We start from the raw sequence: 24,603 nt of genomic DNA on the forward strand, positions 1-24,603 counted from the left end.
CTAGCCAAACAAGTGAGAGTATGTGTTTTAATTATATAAAGAGTACACCCTAGCTAGTTAGAAAAGTATATCATTAATTAGTAAATAAATTAATTGTTTCACAGTAGAATAATTCCCCTTAGAACCACCTCTTTCCTCAACCATATCAAGATGATCATCATCGATCTATATGTATAGGTATAATCAAATTAAGCATTACCCCATTTTAATATATATATATATATTTATATGAATGTGTATTCTAGGGTTTCTTACAAAGAGTATGCTTGTTGTTGTGCATCCAAACCTTGAGAACATGGCGACTCACACCAGTGTCTAACGAAAACTGCTCCACCGCAGACTCATCGTGCTTCTGAATCCTCCACCCAATTCTCTCCGACAACTCAAGCATCTTCTCTTTCTGCACAGCAGTGAACTTGGTCTGATACCTCTTCTTCCTCTTCGACTTCGACCCACTTCCCCCTCCGCCTCCAGTACTACTGCTCGGAATAGAAGCATCTTCACCCTCGTCTCGGCTCTGACCACCACCGCCGCCGCCTGAGGTGACTCCCGGAAGGGCCAGAGGCCGTGGCTGAGGAGTATTCAAGTTGTTGAGGTACCCAGATGGGTGTGGATAAGATCGATAGTAATTAGGGAACGAGGAGAACTGGTGGTGGCCATGGTAGAGTTGGTAATTATTAATGCTTTGGTGCTGATCTGATACAGTAGTAGCAGCAGTTTCTTTGCGGTGAAAGTTACGGTGGCAGTTGCAGGCAGCACACTTGAGTGCGTCAAGTGTGCCTTCCTCCCCTGTTCTGTTAGAATTTGAGGATAAGATGAATGAGGTTCCATCCCAAAACCAATTGGCAATGGGAGGAGTAGTCCATTTCTCTTATATATTCTATTATCTTTCCACACACTAGCAATGTGGTACTCTCTAACATCCCCTGCCGCTATGAACTCACAGCAACCGTCAACAACGTGGCGGCCGAAGCCGGCCGCATGATTCTTTTGGCACTCTCTATACCTGATGACCGCAGCGCCGCCGTGTTAGACTTTTATTTGGGCTTACATTAAATTTTATTGGTTTTATTAAAACTTGGGTTGATTGGATAGTTCTTTGCTGTGTTAGCCCATGTTGTTGGTGATCAATTGTTAATGGGCTTAGCATCTGTGTGTAAAGTCTAGGTGAAGCAGAAGTGTAGGCTTTTCTAGTTGACTGAAGCCTTTCATGAGCAGGCCCAGCTCAACTAGGGTTTTGTAGCTAAGTCCCCTCCCTAACTCTATAAATACATATTGTCTCATCACAATTGTATACCTTTTGATAATCAGATAAATAAACTGCTACCGATTTAGAGATCTAGGGAGGAAGACTTAGTTGATAGTATTGCACTATCAAATTGGAGTAACTGCTGTGGATCAAACAGAGATAATTCCTATGGATCAATCAGGTACACATACCTAATTATTATATCTTATTATTGTGTTCTATGTTATATACAAATAGATCTTGGGTTAATTGTTAATTTATGTAACATGTGGTATCAGATTGCCTATTGTATATGATTTAGAACCTATAATTAGTATAATTAATTTGTATATGTTAATTATCCATAATTTCATATTAATTTCGTTATTATTTTATGTTGAATTTTTTGTTTTTAAATCTTAAAACTTTAGGGGTTTTGTTTATTATTAAATTCTCGTTCTATTGATATATTATATGCATGAAATCATTGTGTATATTAAGAGAATTTTAACTTTAAAGTTTTAGGGTTTATAAAATTATATTATGAAATTATAATTTGTGTGTTTTGATTTTATTGTTTTTGATCTAAAATTGATTATAGATAACTCATTATCAATTGTTTAAGAATGTTCCTACATAATTAATTTCGGATTTAAACTAAGATTAGCATTACATTTTTTTTTATTGTGCTCTTCAATTTTCGGATTGGTATTGTCTTGAAATCTAGAGATTTAATATTTAATACCCGAAATTAGTAGCGTAGATCAATTAGAAATACAATCCCGAGCAAAACCCATCAATTTCCCCAATTTTTTCCGTCCGTTTTCGCCCAAATTTCACGTCAGACCCGAACTGGAGGCAACCGGGTCGCGTGACCCGGTTTCAGACCCGCCCGAGGAAGAAGATGACTCCCAGCCGCAAAGCCCACTCGCGCAGGCGGCGCGTGGGGGCGCGTGGGGCCGCCTGGGATGTCGTTTTTCGACGTTTTTTTTCAGCATTATTAGAATTTAATTTCTGATTTTTCTATGATTTTTAATTAATTTTTTGACTCCGTTTATAATTATTATTATTTTAATGATAATTATGTAGTTAAAAAAATTATTAAAAATATTTTTTGATGATTTTTCGAAATCTGTCGATCATAGAAAATTTTTGAGTTTCTTCTCGTTCCATATGACATAGTCACTCTCTTATTTAATTTATTTTGACTATGTAGTCTCCACCAATTTTCTTATATTCACATCTTTTGATTATTTGTTGTTCTAAAGTTATAAAACTTGGTTGTTTGATACAAAAATAATGTGTTATGGTGGACACTTTATTTTTTGATTATCAATATAATAAAAGCAATTATATATCTCTTTTGGAAATTTGGTTGAAAATTATTAATTTTCAATGCTTGTTTTATCACCAAATTTCACATGTCGAAGAAAATATTATATCTTTTGGTTGACTATATGTGTAATTACTTGCCCAAAGGTAGTATTTACATATATTAGTTCACATTCCATGAAGTGAGTTAATATTAAATATATATATTTTAATTATTTGCCCAAAGGTAATAATTTAAATATATAAATTTATTATTATTTTTTGCTTGAATTAATACATATTTTTAAGAAATTTATTTGCCCAAAGGTAATAAAATTCTTAAATGATATGTATTTTTTCCTTTGTTGTTAACTCCATGAAGGTAGATCATGTGTGTGTTATATTCTCACCCCAAAGGGGAGTTTATAATGACCAGTTGATTCTACAATATTTTCTAATACATTGCTCATATTGCTTATTCAAGTTTTAATTTTTGAATTTTTCAGTCTCCTTTTCTGTGAACAACAATAATGCTTCCATCCATATTTTGAATGCTTCCAACTACAAGACATGGAAACGAGATGTGGAATTTACTTTAGGCATAATGGATTTGGACTTGTGCCTACGAGAAGAAAAACCTGCTGATCTTACTGACTCCAGTACAGCTGCCCAGAGAACTCATCATGCACAATGGGAAAAGTCAAGTCGTCTTAGTCTTCTTACTATGAAAAGATCCATTCCTGAACATCTATTGAGTGGTTTGCCAGACACTACAAATGCCAAAGAGTTTTTCAATGCTGTAGAAAAACTATATGACACTGGTGAAAACGCTGAAGCTGGACATCTTATGGATGAAATGACAACCATTAAGTATGATGAATTAAAAGGAGTGCGAGATTTTATTCTGAAATTGGTGAATGTTCAGTCCAAGTTGAAAGATCATAATATTCCTCTTCCTGACTCTTTCATTATTCATCGAGCTCTTCATGCTCTTCCTGCCTCTTTCAGCCTTATCAAGATGAAATTTTACAACACTTACAATCAAACATGGACTATCAGCAACCTAATTTCTCAGTGTGTAGCTGAAGAAACCAAGCTTAAAAGGGAGAAGAATGAATCTGCTAACTATGTTTCTCACCTCAAGCCCAACAAAGGAAAAGAAAAATTCAAGAATAAAAATGATGGTGCTACTAAACAGAATGGTAATGGTAAGGAGCATAAGAATAAACAGAAGAATAACAATGGAAAGTCCAAATACTCTAATGTGAAGTGTTACTTTTGTGAAAAATTGGGGCATCGGAGAACGGACTGTCACAAATTTAAGACTTGGTTAGAAAAGAAGCAAGCACAATCAGGTAATCCATTAGCATGTGTTTGTTTTGAATCTAATCTAGTTGATGTTCCTATTGATTCTTGGTGGTTAGACAAAGGTGCTACTGTTCATGTTTCGCTTCCTTACAGGGGCTAAGGGATCTCAGGAAGCCAAGTGAGAGGGAGTCCAAGCTTAAAGTGGGCAATGATGTTGGAGTTGACGTTATCTATGTTGGAACATTTATTCTTGAATTACAGTCTCGTGATAAGATTATTCTGAACAATACTTTTTATGTTCCTACTTTTAAAAGGAATTTAGTTTCGCTTCCGCTTTTGGTTAAACAAGGATATTCTTTTCATTTTGCAAATGATAATGTTGACATTATGCTTGACTCTCGAATTATTGGAAATTGCTTTTATTCTGATGGTCTTTACAAGTTGTCATTGGCTCTTTTAGATTCCTCTTTTAATGTTGTGAATATTGTGGGTAAAAGACCTCATATTAAGGAAACATCCTTATTGTTATGGCACAAAAGATTGGGTCATATTTCTAGAGAAAGGGTTGATCGTTTAATTAAATCTGAAATACTTCCTCCTCTTGATGCTTCTGATTGGGATACTTGTGTTGATTGTACTCGTGGAAAATTGACTGAAACAAGAAAGAAGGCGCAAACCGCAGTCAATCTTTATTGGAAATTATCCACACGGACATCAGTGGTCCTTATTCCACCACGTTGTGCAGAAACAAGTATTTTATCACTTTTATCGATGATTTTTCTCGTTATGGATTCACCTATTTAATTAAAGAAAAATCTGACGCCCTTGATAAACTCAAAATTTTTCGAAATGAGGTTGAGAAACAATTAGGAAGAGTCATCAAAGTTGTTCATTCTGATCGTGGAGGAGAATATTATGGTCGTTATACAGAATCTGGACAACACATGGGGCTTTTTGCAGAGTACTTACAAGAAAATGGTATAGTTGCTCAATACACTATGCCTGGTTCACCTGAGCAAAATGGCGTTGCTGAAAGGAGAAATCGCACTCTCATGGATATGGTTAGAAGTATGATGAGTAGAACAAATCTTCCAGAGTTTTTATGGGGTGAAGCACTTATGACTGCAACTTATATTTTAAATCGTGTTCCCAGTAAATCTGTTCCCAAGACCCCTTTTGAGTTATGGACTGGGCGGAAGCCTAGTCTTAATCATCTTCGAGTATGGGGTTGTCCAGCTGAAGTAAAGATTTATGATCCTAATTTGAAAAAGTTAGATCCGAGAACAAATCGCTGTTATTTCATTGGTTATCCAATGCGCTCAAAAGGCTATCGCTTTTACTGTCCCACTCGTGGTACGCGAATTGTTGAATCTCAGACTGCTAAATTTCTGGAATTTGATGTTGCTGAAAAAATTCCTTCAACATCTCTTGAAATGGGGGAGTCCTCTAAAGGAATTTGTATTCCTATGTCATTTTCAAGAGATGATAATAGTAGTCTCCATCCTACTCCAGTTGGTAATGCTCCCATTGTTGATGAATACATTGCTCCCGATATCGAAGATGATGAAGGTCCTATTATTGATGAAGGGCTTGTTAATGATGAAGCTCCTATTGTTAATGAGAATCCTGTTATTGAAGAAATTCCAGTTGTGGAAGATGTTATTCAATACAATGATCAACAAAGAGAAGTTATTCCAGAAGTACCTCCTCTAAGAAGATCTCAGAGACAAAAGAAGTCAACAAAGTGTCATGATAATTTTGTTTATCTTGGAGAAGGAGAATATGATATTGATCATTTTGTGGATCCTGTCACTTTTAGTGAAGCACTTAATAGTCCACAATCTTCAAAATGGTTAGCAGCTACGGATGATGAGATCGACTCCATGAAGAAAAATGGTGTATGGGAGCTAGTTTTATTACCTGATGGTTTTAAACCAATAGGTTGTAAGTGGATTTTAAAGGCTAAAAGGGATAAAAAGGGACAGATTGAAAGGTTTAAAGCGCGTTTAGTGGCTAAAGGCTTTACTCAAAGAGAAGGTATTGATTACACTGAAACTTTCTCACCTGTTTCCACTAAAGATTCATTCAGAATTATTATGGCCTTAGTTGCGCATTTTGATTTAGAATTGCATCAAATGGATGTTAAAACTGCTTTTCTGAATGGAGAATTGAATGAGGAAGTCTATATGTCTCAACCTGAAGGCTACAAGGAGAAAGGAAAAGAACACTTAGTTTGCAAGTTGAAACGATCCATTTATGGTCTCAAACAGGCATCTCGCCAGTGGTACTTGAAGTTTGACAAGGTTGTGATATCGTTTGGTTTCGTAGAGAACAAGTTTGATCAGTGTATTTATATGAAGATCAGTGGGAGTCGTTATATTTTTCTTGTTCTTTATGTAGATGACATTTTACTTGCAAGCAGTGATTTGTCACTACTAAATGAGACCAAAAATTTTCTGTCTTCCAATTTTGATATGAAAGATCTTGGAGAGGCATCCTATGTTTTGGGGATTGAGATCCATCGTGACAGGAATCGAAAAGTTCTTGGCTTATCTCAAGAAGCTTACATTAATCGTGTGCTCAAAAGGTTCAACATGGATTTGTGTAAAGCCGGTTCTGTTCCTATTCTGAAAGGGGACAAGTTCACTAAGCAGCAATGTCCTAAGAACGACTTGGAAAGAGGAGCAATGAAGAACATCCCTTATGCAAGTGTAGTAGGGAGTTTGATGTATGCTCAGGTTTGCACTCGACCTGACATAGCTTTCGTAGTCAATGTTCTTGGGAGATATTTATCTGATCCTGGCCATGATCATTGGGTTGCAGCCAAGAAAGTTTTGAGATATTTGCAAAGAACGAAGAGTTTTATGCTTGTGTAAAAGCATGTTGACAATCTTCGAGTTGTTGGTTATTCAGATTCAGATTTTGGTGGTTGTGTAGATGATTTAAAGTCAACTTCTGGCTATATTTTCACCTTGGCAGGTGCTGCTATTTCTTGGAAGAGTGTCAAACAGACTTTGATCACATCATCTACTATGTATGCTGAGTTTGTTGCATGTTATGGGGCATCTTTGCAAGCTTTGTGGCTGAAGAATTTTATTTCGGAGATACGAGTGGTTGATGCTATTTCCACACCTATGCTAATCTATTGTGATAATAATGCTGCTGTTTTCTTTTCAAAGAATAACAAGATTAGTAGTGCTTCTAAACATATGGAAATAAAGTATCTCACTGTCAGAGACTTGGTCAAGAAAGGAGACATTGTCATTGAAAATTGCAAGACCGAGTCGATGTTAGCTGATCCTCTAACCAAAGGGTTAAGTGTCGTGTTGTTTAATAAACATGTTGTTAATATGGGCATTTTAGAATCTTTTGATCTTTTGGGTTAGTGGGAGTTTTGTTTTCTGTTTGTTTTTAGAAATTATTATTTATAATTTTCTGAATAAAGTTATGAACTACATTTTTTGTTTCAATATTTTTATGGATATGTTTTCAATTATGTTTTGTTATATTCTCGAGAATGATTGAATTGAAAGCATGTGGTTCATATTGTTGTGATCATTGTCTTTTAAATTTATTTGCTTATTGACAATGATATGTTGTTGGCTTAATTCTTTAAGCATATTTAGTGACACTTACTTATTTATTAAGTAGTGTATGTTTAATTTCACTGGCTTATTTATTAAGCATCACGGTATCAGTGAAATTGAGGACTGATAAGGATATTATGTTATTTTAAATTGATCACATGTTGAACATAATTCCTTACCACACTACTAGACTTATTGACCATGTCGATTTAATACTTTGGTATTTGTGATTATGAATGTCTTTTGTTGAGTTAAAAACAATATGACTGTCATAGTTCATTATCAAAGGTTAAATTGGACCGGTATGTTGAGATGCTATCAGAGAACTATCATTTTTTAAAGTGGCCACAAATGTTTTCTTGTTGTTCAACCCATGAGTCGTTTTCAAATAAAATTATTTTGATATATAATATATATGTATTAAAATCAATGTAGCCCAAGTGGGAGAATGTTTTCTTGCTGTGTTAGCCCATGTTGTTGGTGATCAATTGTTAATGGGCTTAGCATCTGTGTGTAAAGTCTAGGTGAAGCAGAAGTGTGGGCTTTTCTAGTTGACTGAAGCTTTTGATGAGCAGGCCCAGCCCAACTAGGGTTTTGTAGCTAAGTCCCCTCCCTAACTCTATAAATACATATTGTCTCATCACAATTGTATACCTTTTGATAATCAGATAAATAAACTGCTTCTGATTTAGAGATCTAGGGAGGAAGACTTAGTTGATAGTATTGCACTATCAAATTGGAGTAACTGCTGTGGATCAAACAGAGATAATTGCTATGGATCAATCAGGTACACATACCTAATTATTATATCTTATTATTGTGTTCTATGTTATATACAAATAGATCTTGGGTTAATTGTTAATTTATGTAACACGCCGTTCTTCCTTGAGTTTGAGGTAATTCCACCATCAGGGTCTACTATTTGAGAAAGATGAACAGGAGCTATGGTGATGGGGATTGAGATGTCCTCGATTATATCTTCCTCTTCCCCTTCCTCCTCCTCCTCTTGGTCATCGTGGTCATCAAATTCCATAATAATAATGTTTTCTGATCTTCTCGGACTTATAATATATATATATATATATATATATACTAGGTAGAAGTTACGTGCCGAGGCACGTAAATATTAATTTTATTTTAGGATTTAATTTTATTTTTATGTGTAATTTTAAAATAAATAATGTTCAATATAGAGTGACTGTTGTAAATAACATATTAGTAATTTGGAAAAAAGATTAACTAATATATTGTGTAAAGCTTTAAGAAACATATAGTAATAATAGTTAATTTATGAAATTGAAAGTCAAATAATGAGTAAAGTGTTGATATTTATATTTTTTGAAATAGAGAAAAATATGTGACAAGTTTTGTTAAATGAAAGAAAAAAAAAGTGGGAAGTTTTCAAAATTAACAAAAAAGCTAACAGTTTTGATAATTTTGATAATTAAAGGGATGAATTATTAAATGAAGTGTTAAGAAAAAAATAACTAAAAGAAAACACTATTGAAAAAGGCCCAAAATCTTTGGAAAGGGCATATAGTTGACCTTTTTTTTTTTTTTTGATAGGGGCATATATTTGAATTAAAAGGCATATAGTTGAAGATCTCTAGATAAAAGGATACATAGAATATTTATTAATACATAGTGTAGAAATTTTTATGAATAAGCAAAGAAACTGGATAGACCTTATAGGTATATGAAGCTAATTTTATATAATATGCATTTCATCGAATTCGTAAGATCTATAGAAACACAACAAAGGTGTACTGGCTCTCTTCTAAAATAATGAAGTGGGAGGCCTTTGCTTATAAACTTATTCTCTATTTATAAGTCATTATCCATGAAGTAGACTGTAATAGTCCCTGCATAAACTTGGATTTGAGTGCTTTCTCTACTTAGTTCTTATCTGATTATCAAATCTGTAATACCAATAAAAAATATCAGAATGCAGTAGTACAATGATCTATACATGAGAACACTAACGCACAAAAACAATAATACAACATAAGTAGCAAATTTAAATGGAGCCCAATTAGTAGAACAAACACAAGAAACTACTGTGAAGTGTGAAGCGAGAACAATGAGCTATGAGTCAGATAAATAACTCTGTTGGCAATTTAGGAATGACTTGCAAAGTGCCTATCTACAAGTACGACTACCACATGCATAGACAACAATCTAAATAATATAATAATGTTATTTTAATATCCAAAGACACCATTACAACTTATATTGTATACAAGATCGGTACCAATTATTATAAAAGATCTACTGAATGTGGGTTAGGGGAAGATCTCATCAGACCTTAACCCATCCTCTCACCAAAATAGAATCATCCTTCTCTTTCCACAATCCTTCCCTCTAACCCTCATTCTACCTTTAAATCCAATCTATATCGTATGGTATTTTAAATAAAAGTCAATTTATAGTGCTAATGAAGTACATACTCCTTTTAATCTGATTAACCAATACTAACAAAGAAAATAAGCAACTAAAGATAATCAATCATGAATACTATGACATCTTATAAAACATTTTTACCTCTACCTAATCAGTTGTCACTTTCCCATATCTAATCACAAGTTTGTGTTGCTGTGTTTCACACAAACATTTTTCACTCTACCTGATCTACATGATTTCAAGGAAAAATCATCTCATGCATGTGTTTTATAAAAGGAACTAACTAAGAAAAAACTTAAAACAATTGAAGCGAATCAAATACATTTTCAAACAAAGAATCAGAAATAAGAAAAACAAAAAGACTAACCAGAACGATCGATTTGTCCTTCTCAGGCGCCGCTGGAGGAGTGTCTATCTTTAAGCCAATGTTGTCCAAAGGCTTAGCCAAGGGAACTGCTTCAAATACAGTTAGATGTTCATGGAATGAGTCCACCATTGGAAACCTGTGGTTGCTGTAATGTGTTTCTCCCCATCGAACAAACCCTTTAGATGTGCTATCTCTTCGCATGTCAAATTCTTGCGAACAGAGCAAATGAATTATCTTCAGAAAATAACAAACTTGATGGAAAATATATATTTCAATAAAGCAAATGAACACATTAAAGCAACATTAACTTAAAAATAGATATTTCAATCTCACATAAACTTGATAGAAAATAACGAACCATGAGAAACTTTTTCAAGTCCTTTCCAGATGCAATATCACGTAAGACTGCAAAACCCCAATTGATTTCAATAGTAAGGGCAGAAACAACCTGAAGAAATGGATCTTCCGGAATCTGTACTTGTGGGATGCGAGGTGGACTCATGTAATATCAAAGGAGTTTGCAATTAAGAAAAGAATGAAGTGGGAGAGAGAGAGAGAGAGAGAGAGCTGAAGATAATGGTCACTTGAAGGAAAATAAAAGGGCAGACAAAAATGACTTATAAAAGTTATCATACTTGTTGATAAAGGTATGTGCCTTTGACCACAAGAACAAGAGACCAAGTGCAGCAATCAAAATGTGACAAACAAGTAGATGGTATTCGAGCAATTCAAAGAAGATCAAAGCTGCTGTCACACTCCCAAGAAAGCTTTCTGAAATCTTCTTGTTTCTCCACAATAGCACATCGGCAGCTGCACCAACCAACATATTGAGACAACAATAACATTAACATTTAGCTGAAAGTTGTGATATAAAATTGAAACAGGTAATCTTCCAGAAATTGAGTGAATAGGTCTCTGGATAGTTACATGGCCAACTATAGACTTACAAACGTTTTATCACAAGCATGAATTATGCCATAGACCATAGGTCAACCTTCTCAAAGAAACTCCATTAAATAAAAACTTGTTATTTAGCGTTGCTGTGTAGAGCAACAATGCCACTACAAGGTTGTGTTCACACGATCTTCTAAGCAAATAAATTAATAATTTCTTTATTAAATAAAAAAAATATTCAATTTCCCAGTCCTTTGTGTCTTCTATTTTATTTTAAGGCACAACGATATTTAAAGAATATCAACTGAAACTATCAAAGAATTCAACACAGATAATAATACTCACAAATTCATTCCCTTCAATCAACTGCGCAATCGCTAAAAAAAATTCAGCTGGAGCTATAACTTAAATAACAATCATATTTGATTATCAGCATTTTGTCGGCATCCAAACAAATATTACGCTTTAAACAAGGTCTCAAAATCTATAGGCAATAAATCTAAGAGCGTAAGGTTAGCAAATTAGTGAAAGACCTAGAGGAAAAAGCAAATCGGGATTGAAAAAAGAAAAAAGAAAAAATAGTGAAAGAGATCCTTACGTTTTCCTCCAGTGAAAACCTGGTGAATTGGTCTTTCTCGCCCAAAAAGCCTGAAAATCTTGGTCTGAACAGAAGACGGAGATTCCGTTTTCACTTGCTCCGATTCAGAGTCCTATACCCAAATACCCATAAACCTTCACAGTTTCCTGACACAAAATTTTTAAATTTTGAAATATTACATTGTAAATTACCAGGGATATTATTACTCGGCACAACTTCAATTAGAGAGTCATTAAGAAAAATGGAGAGGCCGGAGCGGGGAGATGCCGAGTGCCGAGAAGGGGAGAGAGATGAGTGAAACGACGAGAGAATGGTGGTGGAGATCGACGCCGGCAATAGGAGCCGAGAAGAGAGAGGGAATCGTGGAGGGTGAGAGTGAGACGCAGAGAGAGGAAAAATTACAGTAATTTGCGGCAGCTTAATAAAAAAATATCAAAAAAATTGAGATATACGGTTTGTTAGAGAGATATGTGGCTAAGATGATTTTTTTAATTTAAAAAGAGATTATTAATATTTAAAAGATTGTTTAAGTTTTTGGGTTTAATTATTGGATTTATTTGTTAACGGGAGATCAAACCTAATCGTTAAATTTAACAGAATATTCTTTTATTTTGAAGTATATTCTGTTAAACCAATGCCGTTAGATAGGCACCTTTAATATATAAAGATATATATATTATTACTTTAATAAAAACCTCGGGTGGCCCTCTCTTCTATTACTAAATTACACTAATATAATGGACAACATTTAATTACATGGTTTCACCTTCATCCAGTCGCACTAGCTAATTGGCTAATTAATAAACTCATCACAAAACACACTACTCCTTCCAACGCTAATTTCCCTTTTTTTAACTTATTTTTTTCTCCTAATCTCTCTCTTTCTCTATGTGTATTTATAATGTAAATGATTTTATTTTAACTAATGATTTTATTTGTTTTAATTATTTTGTTTTTTTATTTATTGTTATTATTATTATTTTACAAAACTCAGAAGAGAAGAGAATTGAGAGAGGAAGAGAAAAATGTGGCCATCATCAATTACCCTCCTGCAAAAGACGAGGTGTCTTACCCTTACTCGATAGCTCTTTCCATCTGTGAACTCTCTCTCTCTCTCTAAAGCCCTATCCTATTTTCCCGTTTTTTAACTTTTTCAATGATTAATTCTTCTTTTTAGTTTTTTCGAACAAAAGAAAGTAAAATAAAATCATGCCTTGTAATGTTTGATTATGTGATATCGTTCTATTTCTTTTTGTCTAAATAACTTTTGTCCTGTCATTCTGACATGAAAATTAATCAAATTCCCTGTTCATTTTTATTTTGTATTTTACATTTAATGTTTTTGAAAAATATATATCAGTTGTTTTTTTTATCTCTAATGGTATGAATAAGTAGAGAATGAGTATCTAGAAACTTATTCTTCAAACCATGTGACAAAATCCACGCGGTGAATATTAAGTAGAGGATGCGATAAAGATTGAGATAACCCTAGCCTTGGCTATTGACAATATTCTCTATATCTTGGGATTTGGGAACAAGCCAACTAAGTTCATCACACACTAAGTGCATGGCAATTACAGATAATGTATTGTACAAAACTAACCTAAATGTGAGGATAACTGATATTTTATATATTTATATATGTATATAGAACTTCTACACATATATACTACTATACTGTTTAAATATGTACATGTGTAGCAATTAGAAAATTAAAAATATGGCTCAGAGAAAACAAAAGCAATAATAATGTTGGGAGAAAGATAAGAAAGTTACTAGGAGTGCCACACGGAAATACATATCGGGAAATTTTGAAGTTGTCGGCATCTGCGGGAGCCAGCTCTATATGTTGCTCTTCATCTCCGACATAATGTGACGTTCTGGATCGCCAAACATTTACACTATTTTTCCTTTTCCTTTTTGGGCCTTTGGCTACATATATATATACACATACATAATATAGATATCTATCAACTGCAGAGATATTTGTTATTATTGAAGTTTGTTATGAAGAGGGCACTCTCCATATGGATTATTGTGGGGCTCACCACCTAAGTGTTTCACCAACAGAGGCCCCAAATAGGCATATGCAGTAAGAGACAGGCTTAATATGTGTCAATGGAAATAAATCAGACCATATATATATTTATATATATTTTTTTAAGAGAGTGTGTGACGACCCGAATTTTAAGCTGTGGCATGAGAGACATGTAATCCATAATTTAAGTAATCAAAACTCATACTTTAACACTTGATGTAATAGGTGGGTGTGTGTTGGAGGTCCTGGGTTCGAGTCTCCCGTGAAACATGATTGTAATATATAAACGCTTAAATAAAAAAAAAAATCACTTGTTGTAATAATTACAAATACTCATTTAATTTATATTACAAAATCATATAAAATACATATTCAAAATAATAGAATACTTCATATATTAAATAAAGCATAATTATAATAAAATAGGATGGTCCGGTAATATATATAGAAAATATTGTTTTCAAAGTTATTCTCACTAAATAATTAGATTTAATGTTTTGTAAAACACCAAAATAATACTAAGAATCTATCATATTCCTCATCCCTAACTCCTCGTCGCTATTTAAATGGTACTTACCATCCATTAATAATTATATACATATTCAATCTTTAAATAAAGATTTAATTAATAATTAAGATTGGACTAAGCTAATCTCATCGTTCTCCATCAACGATTCTCTCTCATACATAAGTACCAAACTGAGTTCCTGAAAGGAGAAATATAGGGGTGAGCTTATAAGCCTAGTAAAAAAACAGCTAATATCAAAGGACCATTAGTTTTTTAAAAATTCGTGCATGGTTAGCTTTTAAAATAAAATATATCTCATCATTATCATCATCGTCGTCATGAATAAACAAAATAGAGAGACAACAAATAATCACAAGAGACAAGCTACCCATGAATATCACATCGTCCACTAGACCCCTTGTCACGACCCGAGCCCTAGGCCGTGGCAGATATGTAATATCCATAACTCGGGTGGTCAAAGGTTACACTTGACCCTTGTTGAAAGATAAATGATCCTTTAAGTTATATCACAAAATACTAACTTAAAAGTAATGGATTAACTCCTATATTAATAGGAAAGTATTAGTAACAAAACCAGGACCACTCATCAATATAAAAGAAAAATAATATCCCCACAGTTATGTAATCACCAAATAGATAGATTTAATAAGTCAATAAAATACCAAAATAATACCTAGCATCCATCATTCCTCATTTCTAACTAGTACATAGCTAATTTAAGTCATCCAGCACTACTACAAATATATCTTTTATTTTCGGTTTTTTTCTTTAATAAATTAAAAATCCGAAGATAAAACTATTTTAAGACCAATATGATCGCTTTTAAATTTATGCCAAATAAAATTTTAGTTATATTTTCGGTTTTTATAAATAACCGAAGTTAAAAGTATTTAATGTTTGCTCTTTTGTTTAAGAAAAGCTTTGTCTTCGGTAATTAAAAATGACCGAAATCAAAGGCTTCCACGCGGAGAACTTTGTTTTTTGTTATTAGCTAATAACCGAAGACTAAAGTCTTCTTATTCCCACAAATAAAGCAAAGGGACCGACCTTTCAATTTACCCCCAAATTGTCGAAACCCTTAACCCCACGATCCTCAAACCCTCAACTTCTCAAACTCTTCGCTTACAGCTACCCCGACGACAAGGACGAGGACGAGGACGGCGGTGGACTGACTGAAGCTCTCTGCTCCGACTAACCTCCTCAATGGATTTTCTTCTGGTAATGCCCGACTTTCACTCCTCATTTCTTTTTATTTGATTGAACGAGTCCAACAACTTCCTCCCAGTTGCTGTGTTGGATTTCTGTTCGTTTCGATCCCCCTTAGATCTAATCAATTAAAACACTAAAAATATTTTGGTATGTAATAGTTTTATCATATATGAATTAGGTATTGACTTGTTTTCGTTTAAAGATCTTCTTCCATTAGTCTCTTCTTCACATCACCTACAAATAATGTTCAAAAAGTAAGCATTTCTTTCTTTACTTAGACAGTATTTATATATTTATCATTGTATTTTGTATTTAATGTATTTATTTGCTTTGTTGGATTGTGTGGATAGTTGGCATTGGTTCATTGGGTGCATTTGTACAGTTTGGTGGGTTTTGTGGTTCTTGTACAATGCCATGCCAGCTTCATTTCCCCAGTACGTGAAAGAGGCCATAACCGGTCCTTTGCCGGACCCGCCTGGTATTAAATTGAAGAAGGAAGGAGTCCCTGTGGTGTTTGTGCCGGGGATTCTGACTAGTGGGCTTGAATTGTGGGAGGGTCATCATTGTGCAGATGGGCTTTTTCAGAAATGTCTTTGGGTGGTACCTTTGGAGAAGTCTATAAGAGGTAAATTTTAATTGTCCATAATTTCCTTTGATCAATTTATGGAATTTATTATTTTTGCTTTATACTGTAATTTCTTTTTCAAGGCTTTCAGCTTTTATGCTTTTGTTTCTATTAGTAGATTGGTTAAAATGATGGTAAAATCGGTTTCATTTGCTAATCTATAGTACATTAATCTAATTTCATTTGTATAGACTATTGAAAGAGACTTGTTTAGTGTAAAATTTTCTTTTGTTTGATGTTCAAAACTGTACTCTTTATTGTTTGGGAAATTTGATATATTATGCTAAAAAATAGAAAATGGTGTTTAATTATACCAAGAATTTACACATAAAAAAAATATGCCAATTTTTTAATTTCCTTCCTAAATTACCCCTATCCTTTCACTTTCCCCCCATTCTCTCTAACACTCTCTAACAACCCTCTCTCTCTCTCTCTCTCTCTCTCTCTCTCTCTCTCTCTCTCTCTCTCTCTCTCTCTCTCTCTCTCTCTCTCTCTCTCTCTCTCTCTCTCTCTCTCTCTCTCTCTCTCTCTCCTTCACTCCATTCGAACCCCACCGTCGAACCACCACAGTCGAACCACCACCCACATTCGAACCCCACCGTCGAACCACCACGAAGACCCAGTCGACCCACGAAGACCCAGTCGACACGAACCACCCACCCACATTCGAACCAGACCACTCCATCGACCTCGACGACCCATAAACCCACTCGAGACCCAGTCGACCCCATCGACCCCGACGACCCAACAACCCACTCGAGACCCTCAGCAACCTCCAAAACGTACTCGGACCATTTCGGAGCACCGTCCCCACCACCGCCTTCTTCAAATATTCGAACCTTTGGATAAAAGAGGTAATTTTTAAAAAAAATTTTGTTAAAACATGCTTTAATTTGTGACGGATGAATCTGTTTAAACTGAAATTGTGATTTAGTATGTTTGTTTGTGGTAAATTATGCATCAGAAATCAGGGGAAATTATTGGGGTCGTGGTAAACACTGTTTGTTCCTATTTTAGTTTTTGTGCGACGTTATGCGATTTAATATGCGATGTTGTGCGATTTTATAAGAGGTTTTTACATTCTGAGTATATTTAGCGATTTTTCGGCGACATTGTGCGATGTTTGTGCGATGTAGTATATTTGGAGTAGATTTCAGCAATATTATGGGTATATTTAGCGATATTTGGGCGACATTGGGCGAGGTTTGTGCGATTTAGTTTATATGGAGTATGTTGTGCGATTTTAGCAACATTAAGCGATGTTTGGGCGACGTTTGTGCGATGTTACCTGACAGGGACTTGATTTTTTATTTGTTTTGTTCTGCATTGTTTTAGCGATATTATGCGACCTATGTGCGATATTTATGCGATTCTTTTTTAGAGTGGCCTATTTTTTGCTGCCTTTATGCGATTTTAGGCGATGTTTGTGCGATTATTATGCGATAAAACCTAGTTAATCTTTCTAAATGCAGATGGCTCCTGAACTTATTCTCCCATTATCAGACCACTTTCCAGGGCGTATAACATACAGAGGCAACGGATACTTTGCTTCAATAAAGGCCAAATTTGAAGCTTTTAACTTGACTCAGAAGGTGAAGGAGACGCCTTTTGGTGTGTTTTGGAATGCCAGTGAATTGAAATTCAGTGGGGTTATTGTCCATCAGTTGTTACTAAGGAAGAAGAAAGTGAGTGAGGCCAAAAATGATGAAGTGTGGTTTTACGTGGGTAAAACCGAAGCTAGTTTTGGACGGTCTGAGTTCGGTTTGATCACGGGCTTAAAGATGAGCGGTGGTCCTTTGTCAGAAGAATTGACTGCACAATGTGATTCTGATCGGATTTTGCGAGACTATCTCAACAACTCAAAAAGGGTGACCTTTAAAACCCTTTGGCTAGCGTTTGAGGCATGCGATGTGGCTGACGATGTATACAAGCTGGGGTTGTGTGCATTTGTCGAAGGTGTTCTGCTGTCACGGGCCGAGGGTGTGTATATCTGGACAGATATGCTAAAGTTGGTAGAAAATGAAGAGAAGTTCTTCGAGTATCCTTGGGGTCTTCTTTCTTATCAGAAGTTGTTGTCTTCCACCACTAAGAATATGCAACAACTTAGGCAAAACTACATGGATAAGAACGATAAGACCAAGAAGAAACACAAGAAGGAGAAAAAGGTTACTCAACCTGAAGCGAAGTACAACGTGTACGGATATGCTCCTGCGCTGCAATATTGGGCATTTGAGGCCATGCAAGTTTTGGGGAAGAAGTATGGCCAGTGCAAAGGGACTCGATTCCCTCGAATGTTGAACTGGAGCACCCCCGACACAGTCACGAAACATGATGTGAAGCAAGCTGATGTGGCTGCACTCTTTGAGAAAAGGGTATGTGAATCTTTCTCTATTTTAGCGCAATTATTTTTTTCTTTAAGTGTAATCTGTGTTATATGCGATATTTGATGCGACATTGTGCGATATTTGTGCGATTTACATTACAGTGCATTATAAATGCTCAGTTATTAATATGTTTTTTGGCGACTTTATGCGATCATTGAGCGATTTTGTGCGATGTTACTTGCACTCCTTATAAATTTTTACTTGTATTGTTTTATTTGTTTAGCGACCTTATGCGATTCTTGTGCGATTGTTGTGCGATTTGTTGGAAGTCTCATGTTTTCCACTTGTATTGTTTTCATATTTTTTGGCGACTTTATGCGATTACTGTGCGATTTTGTGCGATTTGCAATGACAATAGCTGATATACTTTTCTATGTTTATGTAATAGATTTTTGGCGATATAGTGCGATGATTGTGCGATATGTCTGCAATTTTTTTATTAATATGCGATTTATTTGCGATTTGACGTGATCTTGTGTTTTTGCAGATGGTTGTGCTTCAAATCTTGTATCCTCGGAATTGGGAGGTTGATTACTGGAAGGAAAATTGTGAGGGTGAGGTCCCCACAGTGGAAATGGGGTTGGATGAGGTCGAAGAAACACAAGCCGGGGCGCAAGATTCGACCGCATTCGAGACCCAAGCCCAACGGGTGGCAGAATATGTGGAAAGGTCCAAAATTATTCCACCATCCCCACCCAAGGAAACAGCAGAGGCCTCCACATCTGCCACTGTGCCCCCAACCCCTGCCACTGTGCCCCCAAGCTCTGCTCCACCCAATGACTCTGACTACCTCTTGTTAACTAAGAGATTGGAGAAGGTAGAAGCGCAACAACTTGCGATTCTCACTGCCCAGACTGACATGAAGACTGACTTCAAGAGAAGTCAGAAAGAGATGAAGAATCTTATCATGGATCAAATTGCGACCGTGATAAGTTTGTTACAGAAGCAGCCTTCGGAGCCGACACAACCATCAGGGCCGGCACAGCAATCAGACCCCACACATCCATCCGACACGGCAGAGCCATTACAGACGGTACATCCATCACCGCCGACATATGATGATGATGATGATGTCTACCCAGAAGATTGACAACCTGATGTATGTGACGTTCCTTCTACTCCTGCAAACGCCATTGTCATTTCGCTGGGTGATACAGAATCTCAGGATGTGGAAGAGTTGCAGGGGCCACCAGATGGGGTGAAGTTCTGTAGGCTTAGGCGAAAGCGGAAGTCGATTTTCTTGAATGACTACACAGCTGGGAAGAAGAAACAACGACATGGGCCCGTGGTAGTAGACACACTGAAACCGGCGGACCCCCGGCTGTTAAAATTTTTCCAGAAGTGGATTACTTATGCTAGGGACAATGGCCGTCCTAGGGATGTTCACACTGGCGAAGCCACTAGATCCTGGTTCGTGAAATTGATGGTGCTGAATGAATGGCTCGACGATGCTGTAAGTTATTTCTTAACAGAATTAATTTATTGTGTTTTTCATTTTCTGTGCGACTTACATGCGATTTATATGCGATTTGTATGCGATTTATATGCTATATTTGAACTTTATGTTTAATCTGTTTATGCGACTTTTATACGATTTATATGCGATGTGTGTGCGATTATTATTCAGTGATTTGTGTATTTGTTGCGACTTATGTGCGATGTTTGTGCGATTTTTGATACAATTTAGGTAATTGCTTTGTGCGATTTCATGCGATATTTGTGCGACTTTTATGCGATTTCCTTCTTACTGTTTTCTTTTGGAATACAGCAAATTGATGCCATGGCGCACTCATTGAGAAGAAGACGGACCCTGTACCCAGAAGTCTACACTCGAAAAGGTGTAGTTTTGGACACATCTGCTCCACAGTTCTTTTCCATGTATTGGAATATGTATGAGGGTGACAAGAGCAAGATGAAATGGGATGAGGGCGTTATGAATTACGTGCAGGGGATACCGCACAGATACTTGCCATGTTGGGAGAACCAGGAGTACATATACTTTGCGTTGCACCTTCCCAAAGAGCGCCACTGGGTGGCAGTTGAGGTGGATATCGAGAACTGGGAGATCATTGTATATGATTCTGATATCGGTGGCACCGTTGAGGCACGCATGGAGTCATATTTGAAGCCTTACAGCGAGCTATTTGCGAATCTAATTCGAGCTAGCGGTTATTTCTCGTACAACAATTATGTACATCCGGTGGAGTTGGGCGATCTCAGTCAGCTCCTACCCCTGCATTATAGACTAGTTACATTTGAGGTTGCACCACAAACGAACAGCAGGTGAATCTCTTTTTTTTTTGTATAATTTGAGTAATTTATTTAATTTTGCACTCCATTATGAATTACTTAACTTAATTGTTGCTAATATTTAGTAAATTTTTTTTAGTGGCAATTGTGGAATGTATGCCATGGAGCACATTGAGCACTTCATGCTGGAACGGTCGTTGGAGCATGTTCATGATGATAACATGCTCACCTTTAGACATAGGTGGTGTGTGGACCTATTTTACCAGAACTTGACATGGTAGTTTTTTGTAAGTTTTTCTAATGTTATTCTTATACACATAAACTCCCCTTTTGTAATTGTATTATAATCTCACCAAAATTATATATAACAAGTAAATTTAAAGCTATTTAAATTGTTGCTTGTATCAATTTCTTTATTTTTTTAATTTTTGATAAATACCTGTCAAATGATGACATCTTGAAAAATTATTTTGGTAAAAATCGCATTAAAATCGCACATTAATCGCATAATATCGCCAAAAAATACAGAACCAAACAAACTAAAAAATCAAGATTATTTTGACATCGCACAAAAATCGCACACTAATCACATAATGTCGCCAAAAAATACAGAACCAAGCAAACTAAAAAAACAAGATCCTATGCAGTTAACATCGCACAAAATCGCACAATTATCGCATAATATCGCCAAAAAATACAGAACAAAACAAACTAAAAAAACAAGCTCCTGTCAGTTAAAAATCGCACAGTAATCGCATAATGTCGCCTAAAAGTCGGTAAACAAACCAAAAAGTATTAATCTAGGAGAAAATCGCACAATATCCAACAACCAGCAATACAACACATATTCATTTAAATATTAGAGAAATGGTTCAAACTCGAGCTTTGCATGTAGCTCTGTTGTGCTCTGAACCGTGACATAGCGAACAATGACGAGGTTCCACTACCACCTGACCACTAGATGGTCGACGCTTCGTCAGTCTTCTACCTGCATTGCTCTTCCTAGGCCGACCTACTGGTTTTTTCTCCACTGGTACCCCGATTCTTATGTTCTTGATATGTTCCGGTAGTACCCACTCATCCTCCTCGCCAACAAGATTAATTGTGGCATCGTAGATCTTCTTCCACGTTTCTTTAGTGTAATATGGAGAGCAAAGTGTGTACACGCTCACATTCTGACTAACTGCTGCGGCACATGCATGGGGACACGGGATTTTGAGCGTTTGGAAAAGTCCGCAAGTGCATGTTCTCTCCACTAAGTTCACATCACCACCTCTCTAACCTTGAGGACTCGTACCAACGTTGAACAATTGGGCACCATTACAAAGGACACTCCTGAACATACCATCTTTATGTTGATCCTTTAAATCATTTTCAAAAGTAGTAGCCAAAGGAGTAGCGCACTTACTAGCCTTCTCGAGACGAGAAGCAAACCAATTTTGAAGTGTGAACCTGATGAAGTCAACCAAAATAGTTACTGGATATTTTTCTGAATTCTTCTATCACCTTGTTGAAGCTTTCGGCAGCGTTGCTTGTCATTATGTTGTACCGATCGCCTGGACAATAAGGACGAGCCCACTTTTCAAACCCTATTTGCTCAACGTATGTAGCAATGGCAGGGTCCATCTGTTTCAGCACCTCAAAATGCCTATCACATTCCGTCTTGTTCCATGCGTAAGGTGCAAGCCATATTTTCTTGTTGCATACATCAATCTTAAACTTGTGAACGACATTCATAGTAATATGCTTGAAGCATGCACAGTGGCATGCTTCTGGGAAAACAACATCAACAGCATGTTCAATGATTTGATGCCTATCCGATATGAACATAAGATTTTCAACCTCACCAATGGCTTCCTTCAACTTCCGCAAGAAATACTTCCAAGAGTCATGATTCTCACTGTCAACAATTGCAAAGGCTACCGGAAACAATTGGTTGTTTGCATCGTACGCAACAGCAACTAACAGTGTTCCTCCATACTTCGTCTTCAAGAATGTTCCGTCGATACTAATCACAGGACGAAAAAACTTAAATCCCTTCCTACAAGCATCGAGTGACCAGAAACAGTACTTGAACCGGTTATCCTTGCTGACAATGTCAGTAATAGTGCCTGGATTCTTCTGTTCCAGCATGTAGAAGTAACCATATAATTTCCTATAAGATTCTGCTGGAGTACCCCTCTTGTACATAACTGCCTTCTCTCTACATCTCCAAGCTTTCTCATAACTCATCTTGATGCCATATTCATCAAATATCCCCCTGTATGTCTTTTGCCTTGTAGTTAGATCCATCTGATGGATACTTGTTCTTAATAATGTGACCAATGACCCACGGTGCTGCTTGCCGGTGATCAGAATGTCTAGAATCCAAGTTACATGTGTGTTTGTTGTGAAACACAGTAACCTCAAACATGTCACAAAGTGCCTTCTTCTTCCCCCTTAATCTCCATTTACAATTTTCATCCTTACAAGTAACGTAAAACACATCAGTGCCAGACTTACTTACCATCCACTCAAAATTATTTTTCAGTGCATACCTTCCCACTACATTCTTCAATTCTTCCTTGTTTTTGTACAACTTGCCAAGATATATCTCCCCTGAAGGCGTACCACTAAGAGATGTTGTATACACATTATTTTCCTCTATGTCTTCCCTTGTCCACACAAGAGGTTTGAATTTAGTAGAAACTTCAAATTCAGATACAGGAGCACTATCAGAAGGACCTGGCCGACTGCTACTAGTTCCTGGTGTTTGGCGATTCTCACTACGTGGGGTCTTCTTTGTCGCTCTACTTGGTTGCTTGGAGTTAGTTCCATCCTCAAGGGAGGTACATCTGTAGCCACATCATCATCCACACCCAAATCAACCACAGGATCATTGTTGTAAAAGGGAGCATCGAACTCATCTGAATGATGAAATTCGATACCCACTCTCTCATAATCTACATTAGTGCCAACTTGCTCGTCCAAACCAACCCCCAGATCAGTTTTTGGGACAAAGGTCCCAACAACACTTCTAGGGGTTACATTTCGGGGAGTCTGCTCCAAATTCACATTCTTCTTCACCTTAGTCACAAATAGTGGCAACAAGTTGTCCACACTCATTTTTGCCTTCATGCTCAAGAACACTCTTAGTTGACTATCTTTCACTAAAACCTCAGGTGGAAACTTAGTGCCTTTCATGTACATGTAAAGAACTTCTAACTTCAATTCATACACCAAGGGGTCCACCTCCAACTCTTCATGCAAAACTTCACGCAACTTTTTCAGTGTACAGTCAACGTCCAATATCAATGTCTTACTTTTTGAGGAATCAAATACCCAGTTGAAACGCTCCAAAGTCCAAACGCCATCATACAGTACAGGTACAAATACAGATGAATCTGTCCTAAAGAAATACAAACAAACTTACATAAAAAAATCACCATACTATATCGCACACAATATCGCACAATAATCGCTTTAGGCTAACATAATATAAACCAGTCATGATATCGCACAATAATCGCACAACAAAGGAAAGAAATCGCATAAAGTCACACAATATCACATAGTCAACAAAATCGCATAACGATGCACAACATATCGCACACCAATCGCCAAACATAATTATCGCACATAAAATCGTAAAATAATCGTACAAACTTGCCAAAATTAATCATGTCATCCCTAACCTCAGATTGCTCATGAAAATCGCACAAAACATCGCATGATGTCGCATAAAATCGCAAAAAAACAAAAAATCCCAGAAAAATACAGACTGTTAGCCACAAACTCTACCTCCATTTCAAGGACACAAAAGTCACATATTACAACTAACAACGTTCAGATCCATGCAATTCAACAAAAAACTACAATATTTACTAAGAAAAACA

General features: G+C 36.2%; 4 protein-coding genes and 1 long non-coding RNA gene across 6 annotated transcripts; 2 read left to right on the plus strand and 3 right to left on the minus strand.

Annotated features, from left to right (window-relative positions):
- Positions 1-241: 241 nt before the first annotated feature.
- LOC115725563 (zinc-finger homeodomain protein 1-like) lies at positions 242-3,221 on the minus strand. The gene is made up of 2 exons (XM_061106168.1): positions 3,178-3,221; positions 242-794 (listed from the first exon to the last, which is right to left on the minus strand). The coding sequence occupies exons 1-2, from the start codon at positions 3,219-3,221 to the stop codon at positions 242-244; spliced, it is 597 nt and encodes a 198-aa protein (XP_060962151.1).
- A 7,560-nt stretch (positions 3,222-10,781) lies between these two features.
- Positions 10,782-12,465, minus strand: LOC115725556 (reticulon-like protein B5). Its single transcript, XM_030655122.2, has 3 exons — positions 12,460-12,465; positions 11,694-11,805; positions 10,782-11,011 (listed from the first exon to the last, which is right to left on the minus strand). The coding sequence occupies exons 1-3, from the start codon at positions 12,463-12,465 to the stop codon at positions 10,782-10,784; spliced, it is 348 nt and encodes a 115-aa protein (XP_030510982.2).
- A 2,648-nt stretch (positions 12,466-15,113) lies between these two features.
- LOC115702695 (uncharacterized) lies at positions 15,114-16,168 on the plus strand. 2 transcript variants are annotated; one of them, XR_009685285.1, is made up of 3 exons: positions 15,114-15,478; positions 15,648-15,723; positions 15,820-16,168. It is a non-coding gene; the product is annotated as an uncharacterized LOC115702695 (long non-coding RNA). The 2 variants fall into 2 exon arrangements; XR_004008939.2 differs by having other exon boundaries at positions 15,852-16,168.
- A 1,398-nt stretch (positions 16,169-17,566) lies between these two features.
- LOC133032283 (uncharacterized) lies at positions 17,567-21,009 on the plus strand. The gene is made up of 5 exons (XM_061106169.1): positions 17,567-18,466; positions 18,966-19,511; positions 19,644-19,931; positions 20,247-20,761; positions 20,868-21,009. Exons 1-5 carry the CDS (start codon positions 17,567-17,569, stop codon positions 21,007-21,009), a joined length of 2,391 nt encoding a protein of 796 aa, XP_060962152.1.
- A 591-nt stretch (positions 21,010-21,600) lies between these two features.
- On the minus strand, positions 21,601-22,960 carry LOC133032284 (uncharacterized). The gene is made up of 3 exons (XM_061106170.1): positions 22,278-22,960; positions 22,011-22,180; positions 21,601-21,914 (listed from the first exon to the last, which is right to left on the minus strand). Exons 1-3 carry the CDS (start codon positions 22,958-22,960, stop codon positions 21,601-21,603), a joined length of 1,167 nt encoding a protein of 388 aa, XP_060962153.1.
- Positions 22,961-24,603: the final 1,643 nt, after the last annotated feature.

The sequence above is a fragment of the Cannabis sativa genome, chromosome X, assembly GCF_029168945.1.
Source record: "Cannabis sativa cultivar Pink pepper isolate KNU-18-1 chromosome X, ASM2916894v1, whole genome shotgun sequence".
NCBI lineage: Eukaryota > Viridiplantae > Streptophyta > Magnoliopsida > Rosales > Cannabaceae > Cannabis > Cannabis sativa.

Bases quoted from the DNA above. Each gene is read 5' to 3' on its own strand.
- LOC115725563 (XM_061106168.1), bottom strand. From the start codon at position 3,221: ATGAGTTCTCTGGGCAGCTGTACTGGAGTCAGTAAGATCAGCAG. The intron at 795-3,177 runs GTTTTTCTTCTC...AAATTCTAACAG, and splicing joins GGAGTCAGTAAGATCAGCAG to AACAGGGGAGGAAGGCACAC.
- LOC115725556 (XM_030655122.2), bottom strand. The intron at 11,012-11,693 runs GTAAGGATCTCT...TGGTTGGTGCAG, and splicing joins GGTTTTCACTGGAGGAAAAC to CTGCCGATGTGCTATTGTGG.
- LOC133032283 (XM_061106169.1), top strand. From the start codon at position 17,567: ATGGCTCCTGAACTTATTCTCCCATTATCAGACCACTTTCCAGGGCGT. The intron at 18,467-18,965 runs GTATGTGAATCT...GTGTTTTTGCAG, and splicing joins CTGCACTCTTTGAGAAAAGG to ATGGTTGTGCTTCAAATCTT. The intron at 20,762-20,867 runs GTGAATCTCTTT...AATTTTTTTTAG, and splicing joins GCACCACAAACGAACAGCAG to TGGCAATTGTGGAATGTATG.
- LOC133032284 (XM_061106170.1), bottom strand. From the start codon at position 22,960: ATGAGTTATGAGAAAGCTTGGAGATGTAGAGAGAAGGCAGTTATGTAC. The intron at 22,181-22,277 runs GTACAACATAAT...TGACTTCATCAG, and splicing joins CCTTATTGTCCAGGCGATCG to GTTCACACTTCAAAATTGGT. The intron at 21,915-22,010 runs GTTAGAGAGGTG...CATGTGCCGCAG, and splicing joins CGTTGGTACGAGTCCTCAAG to CAGTTAGTCAGAATGTGAGC.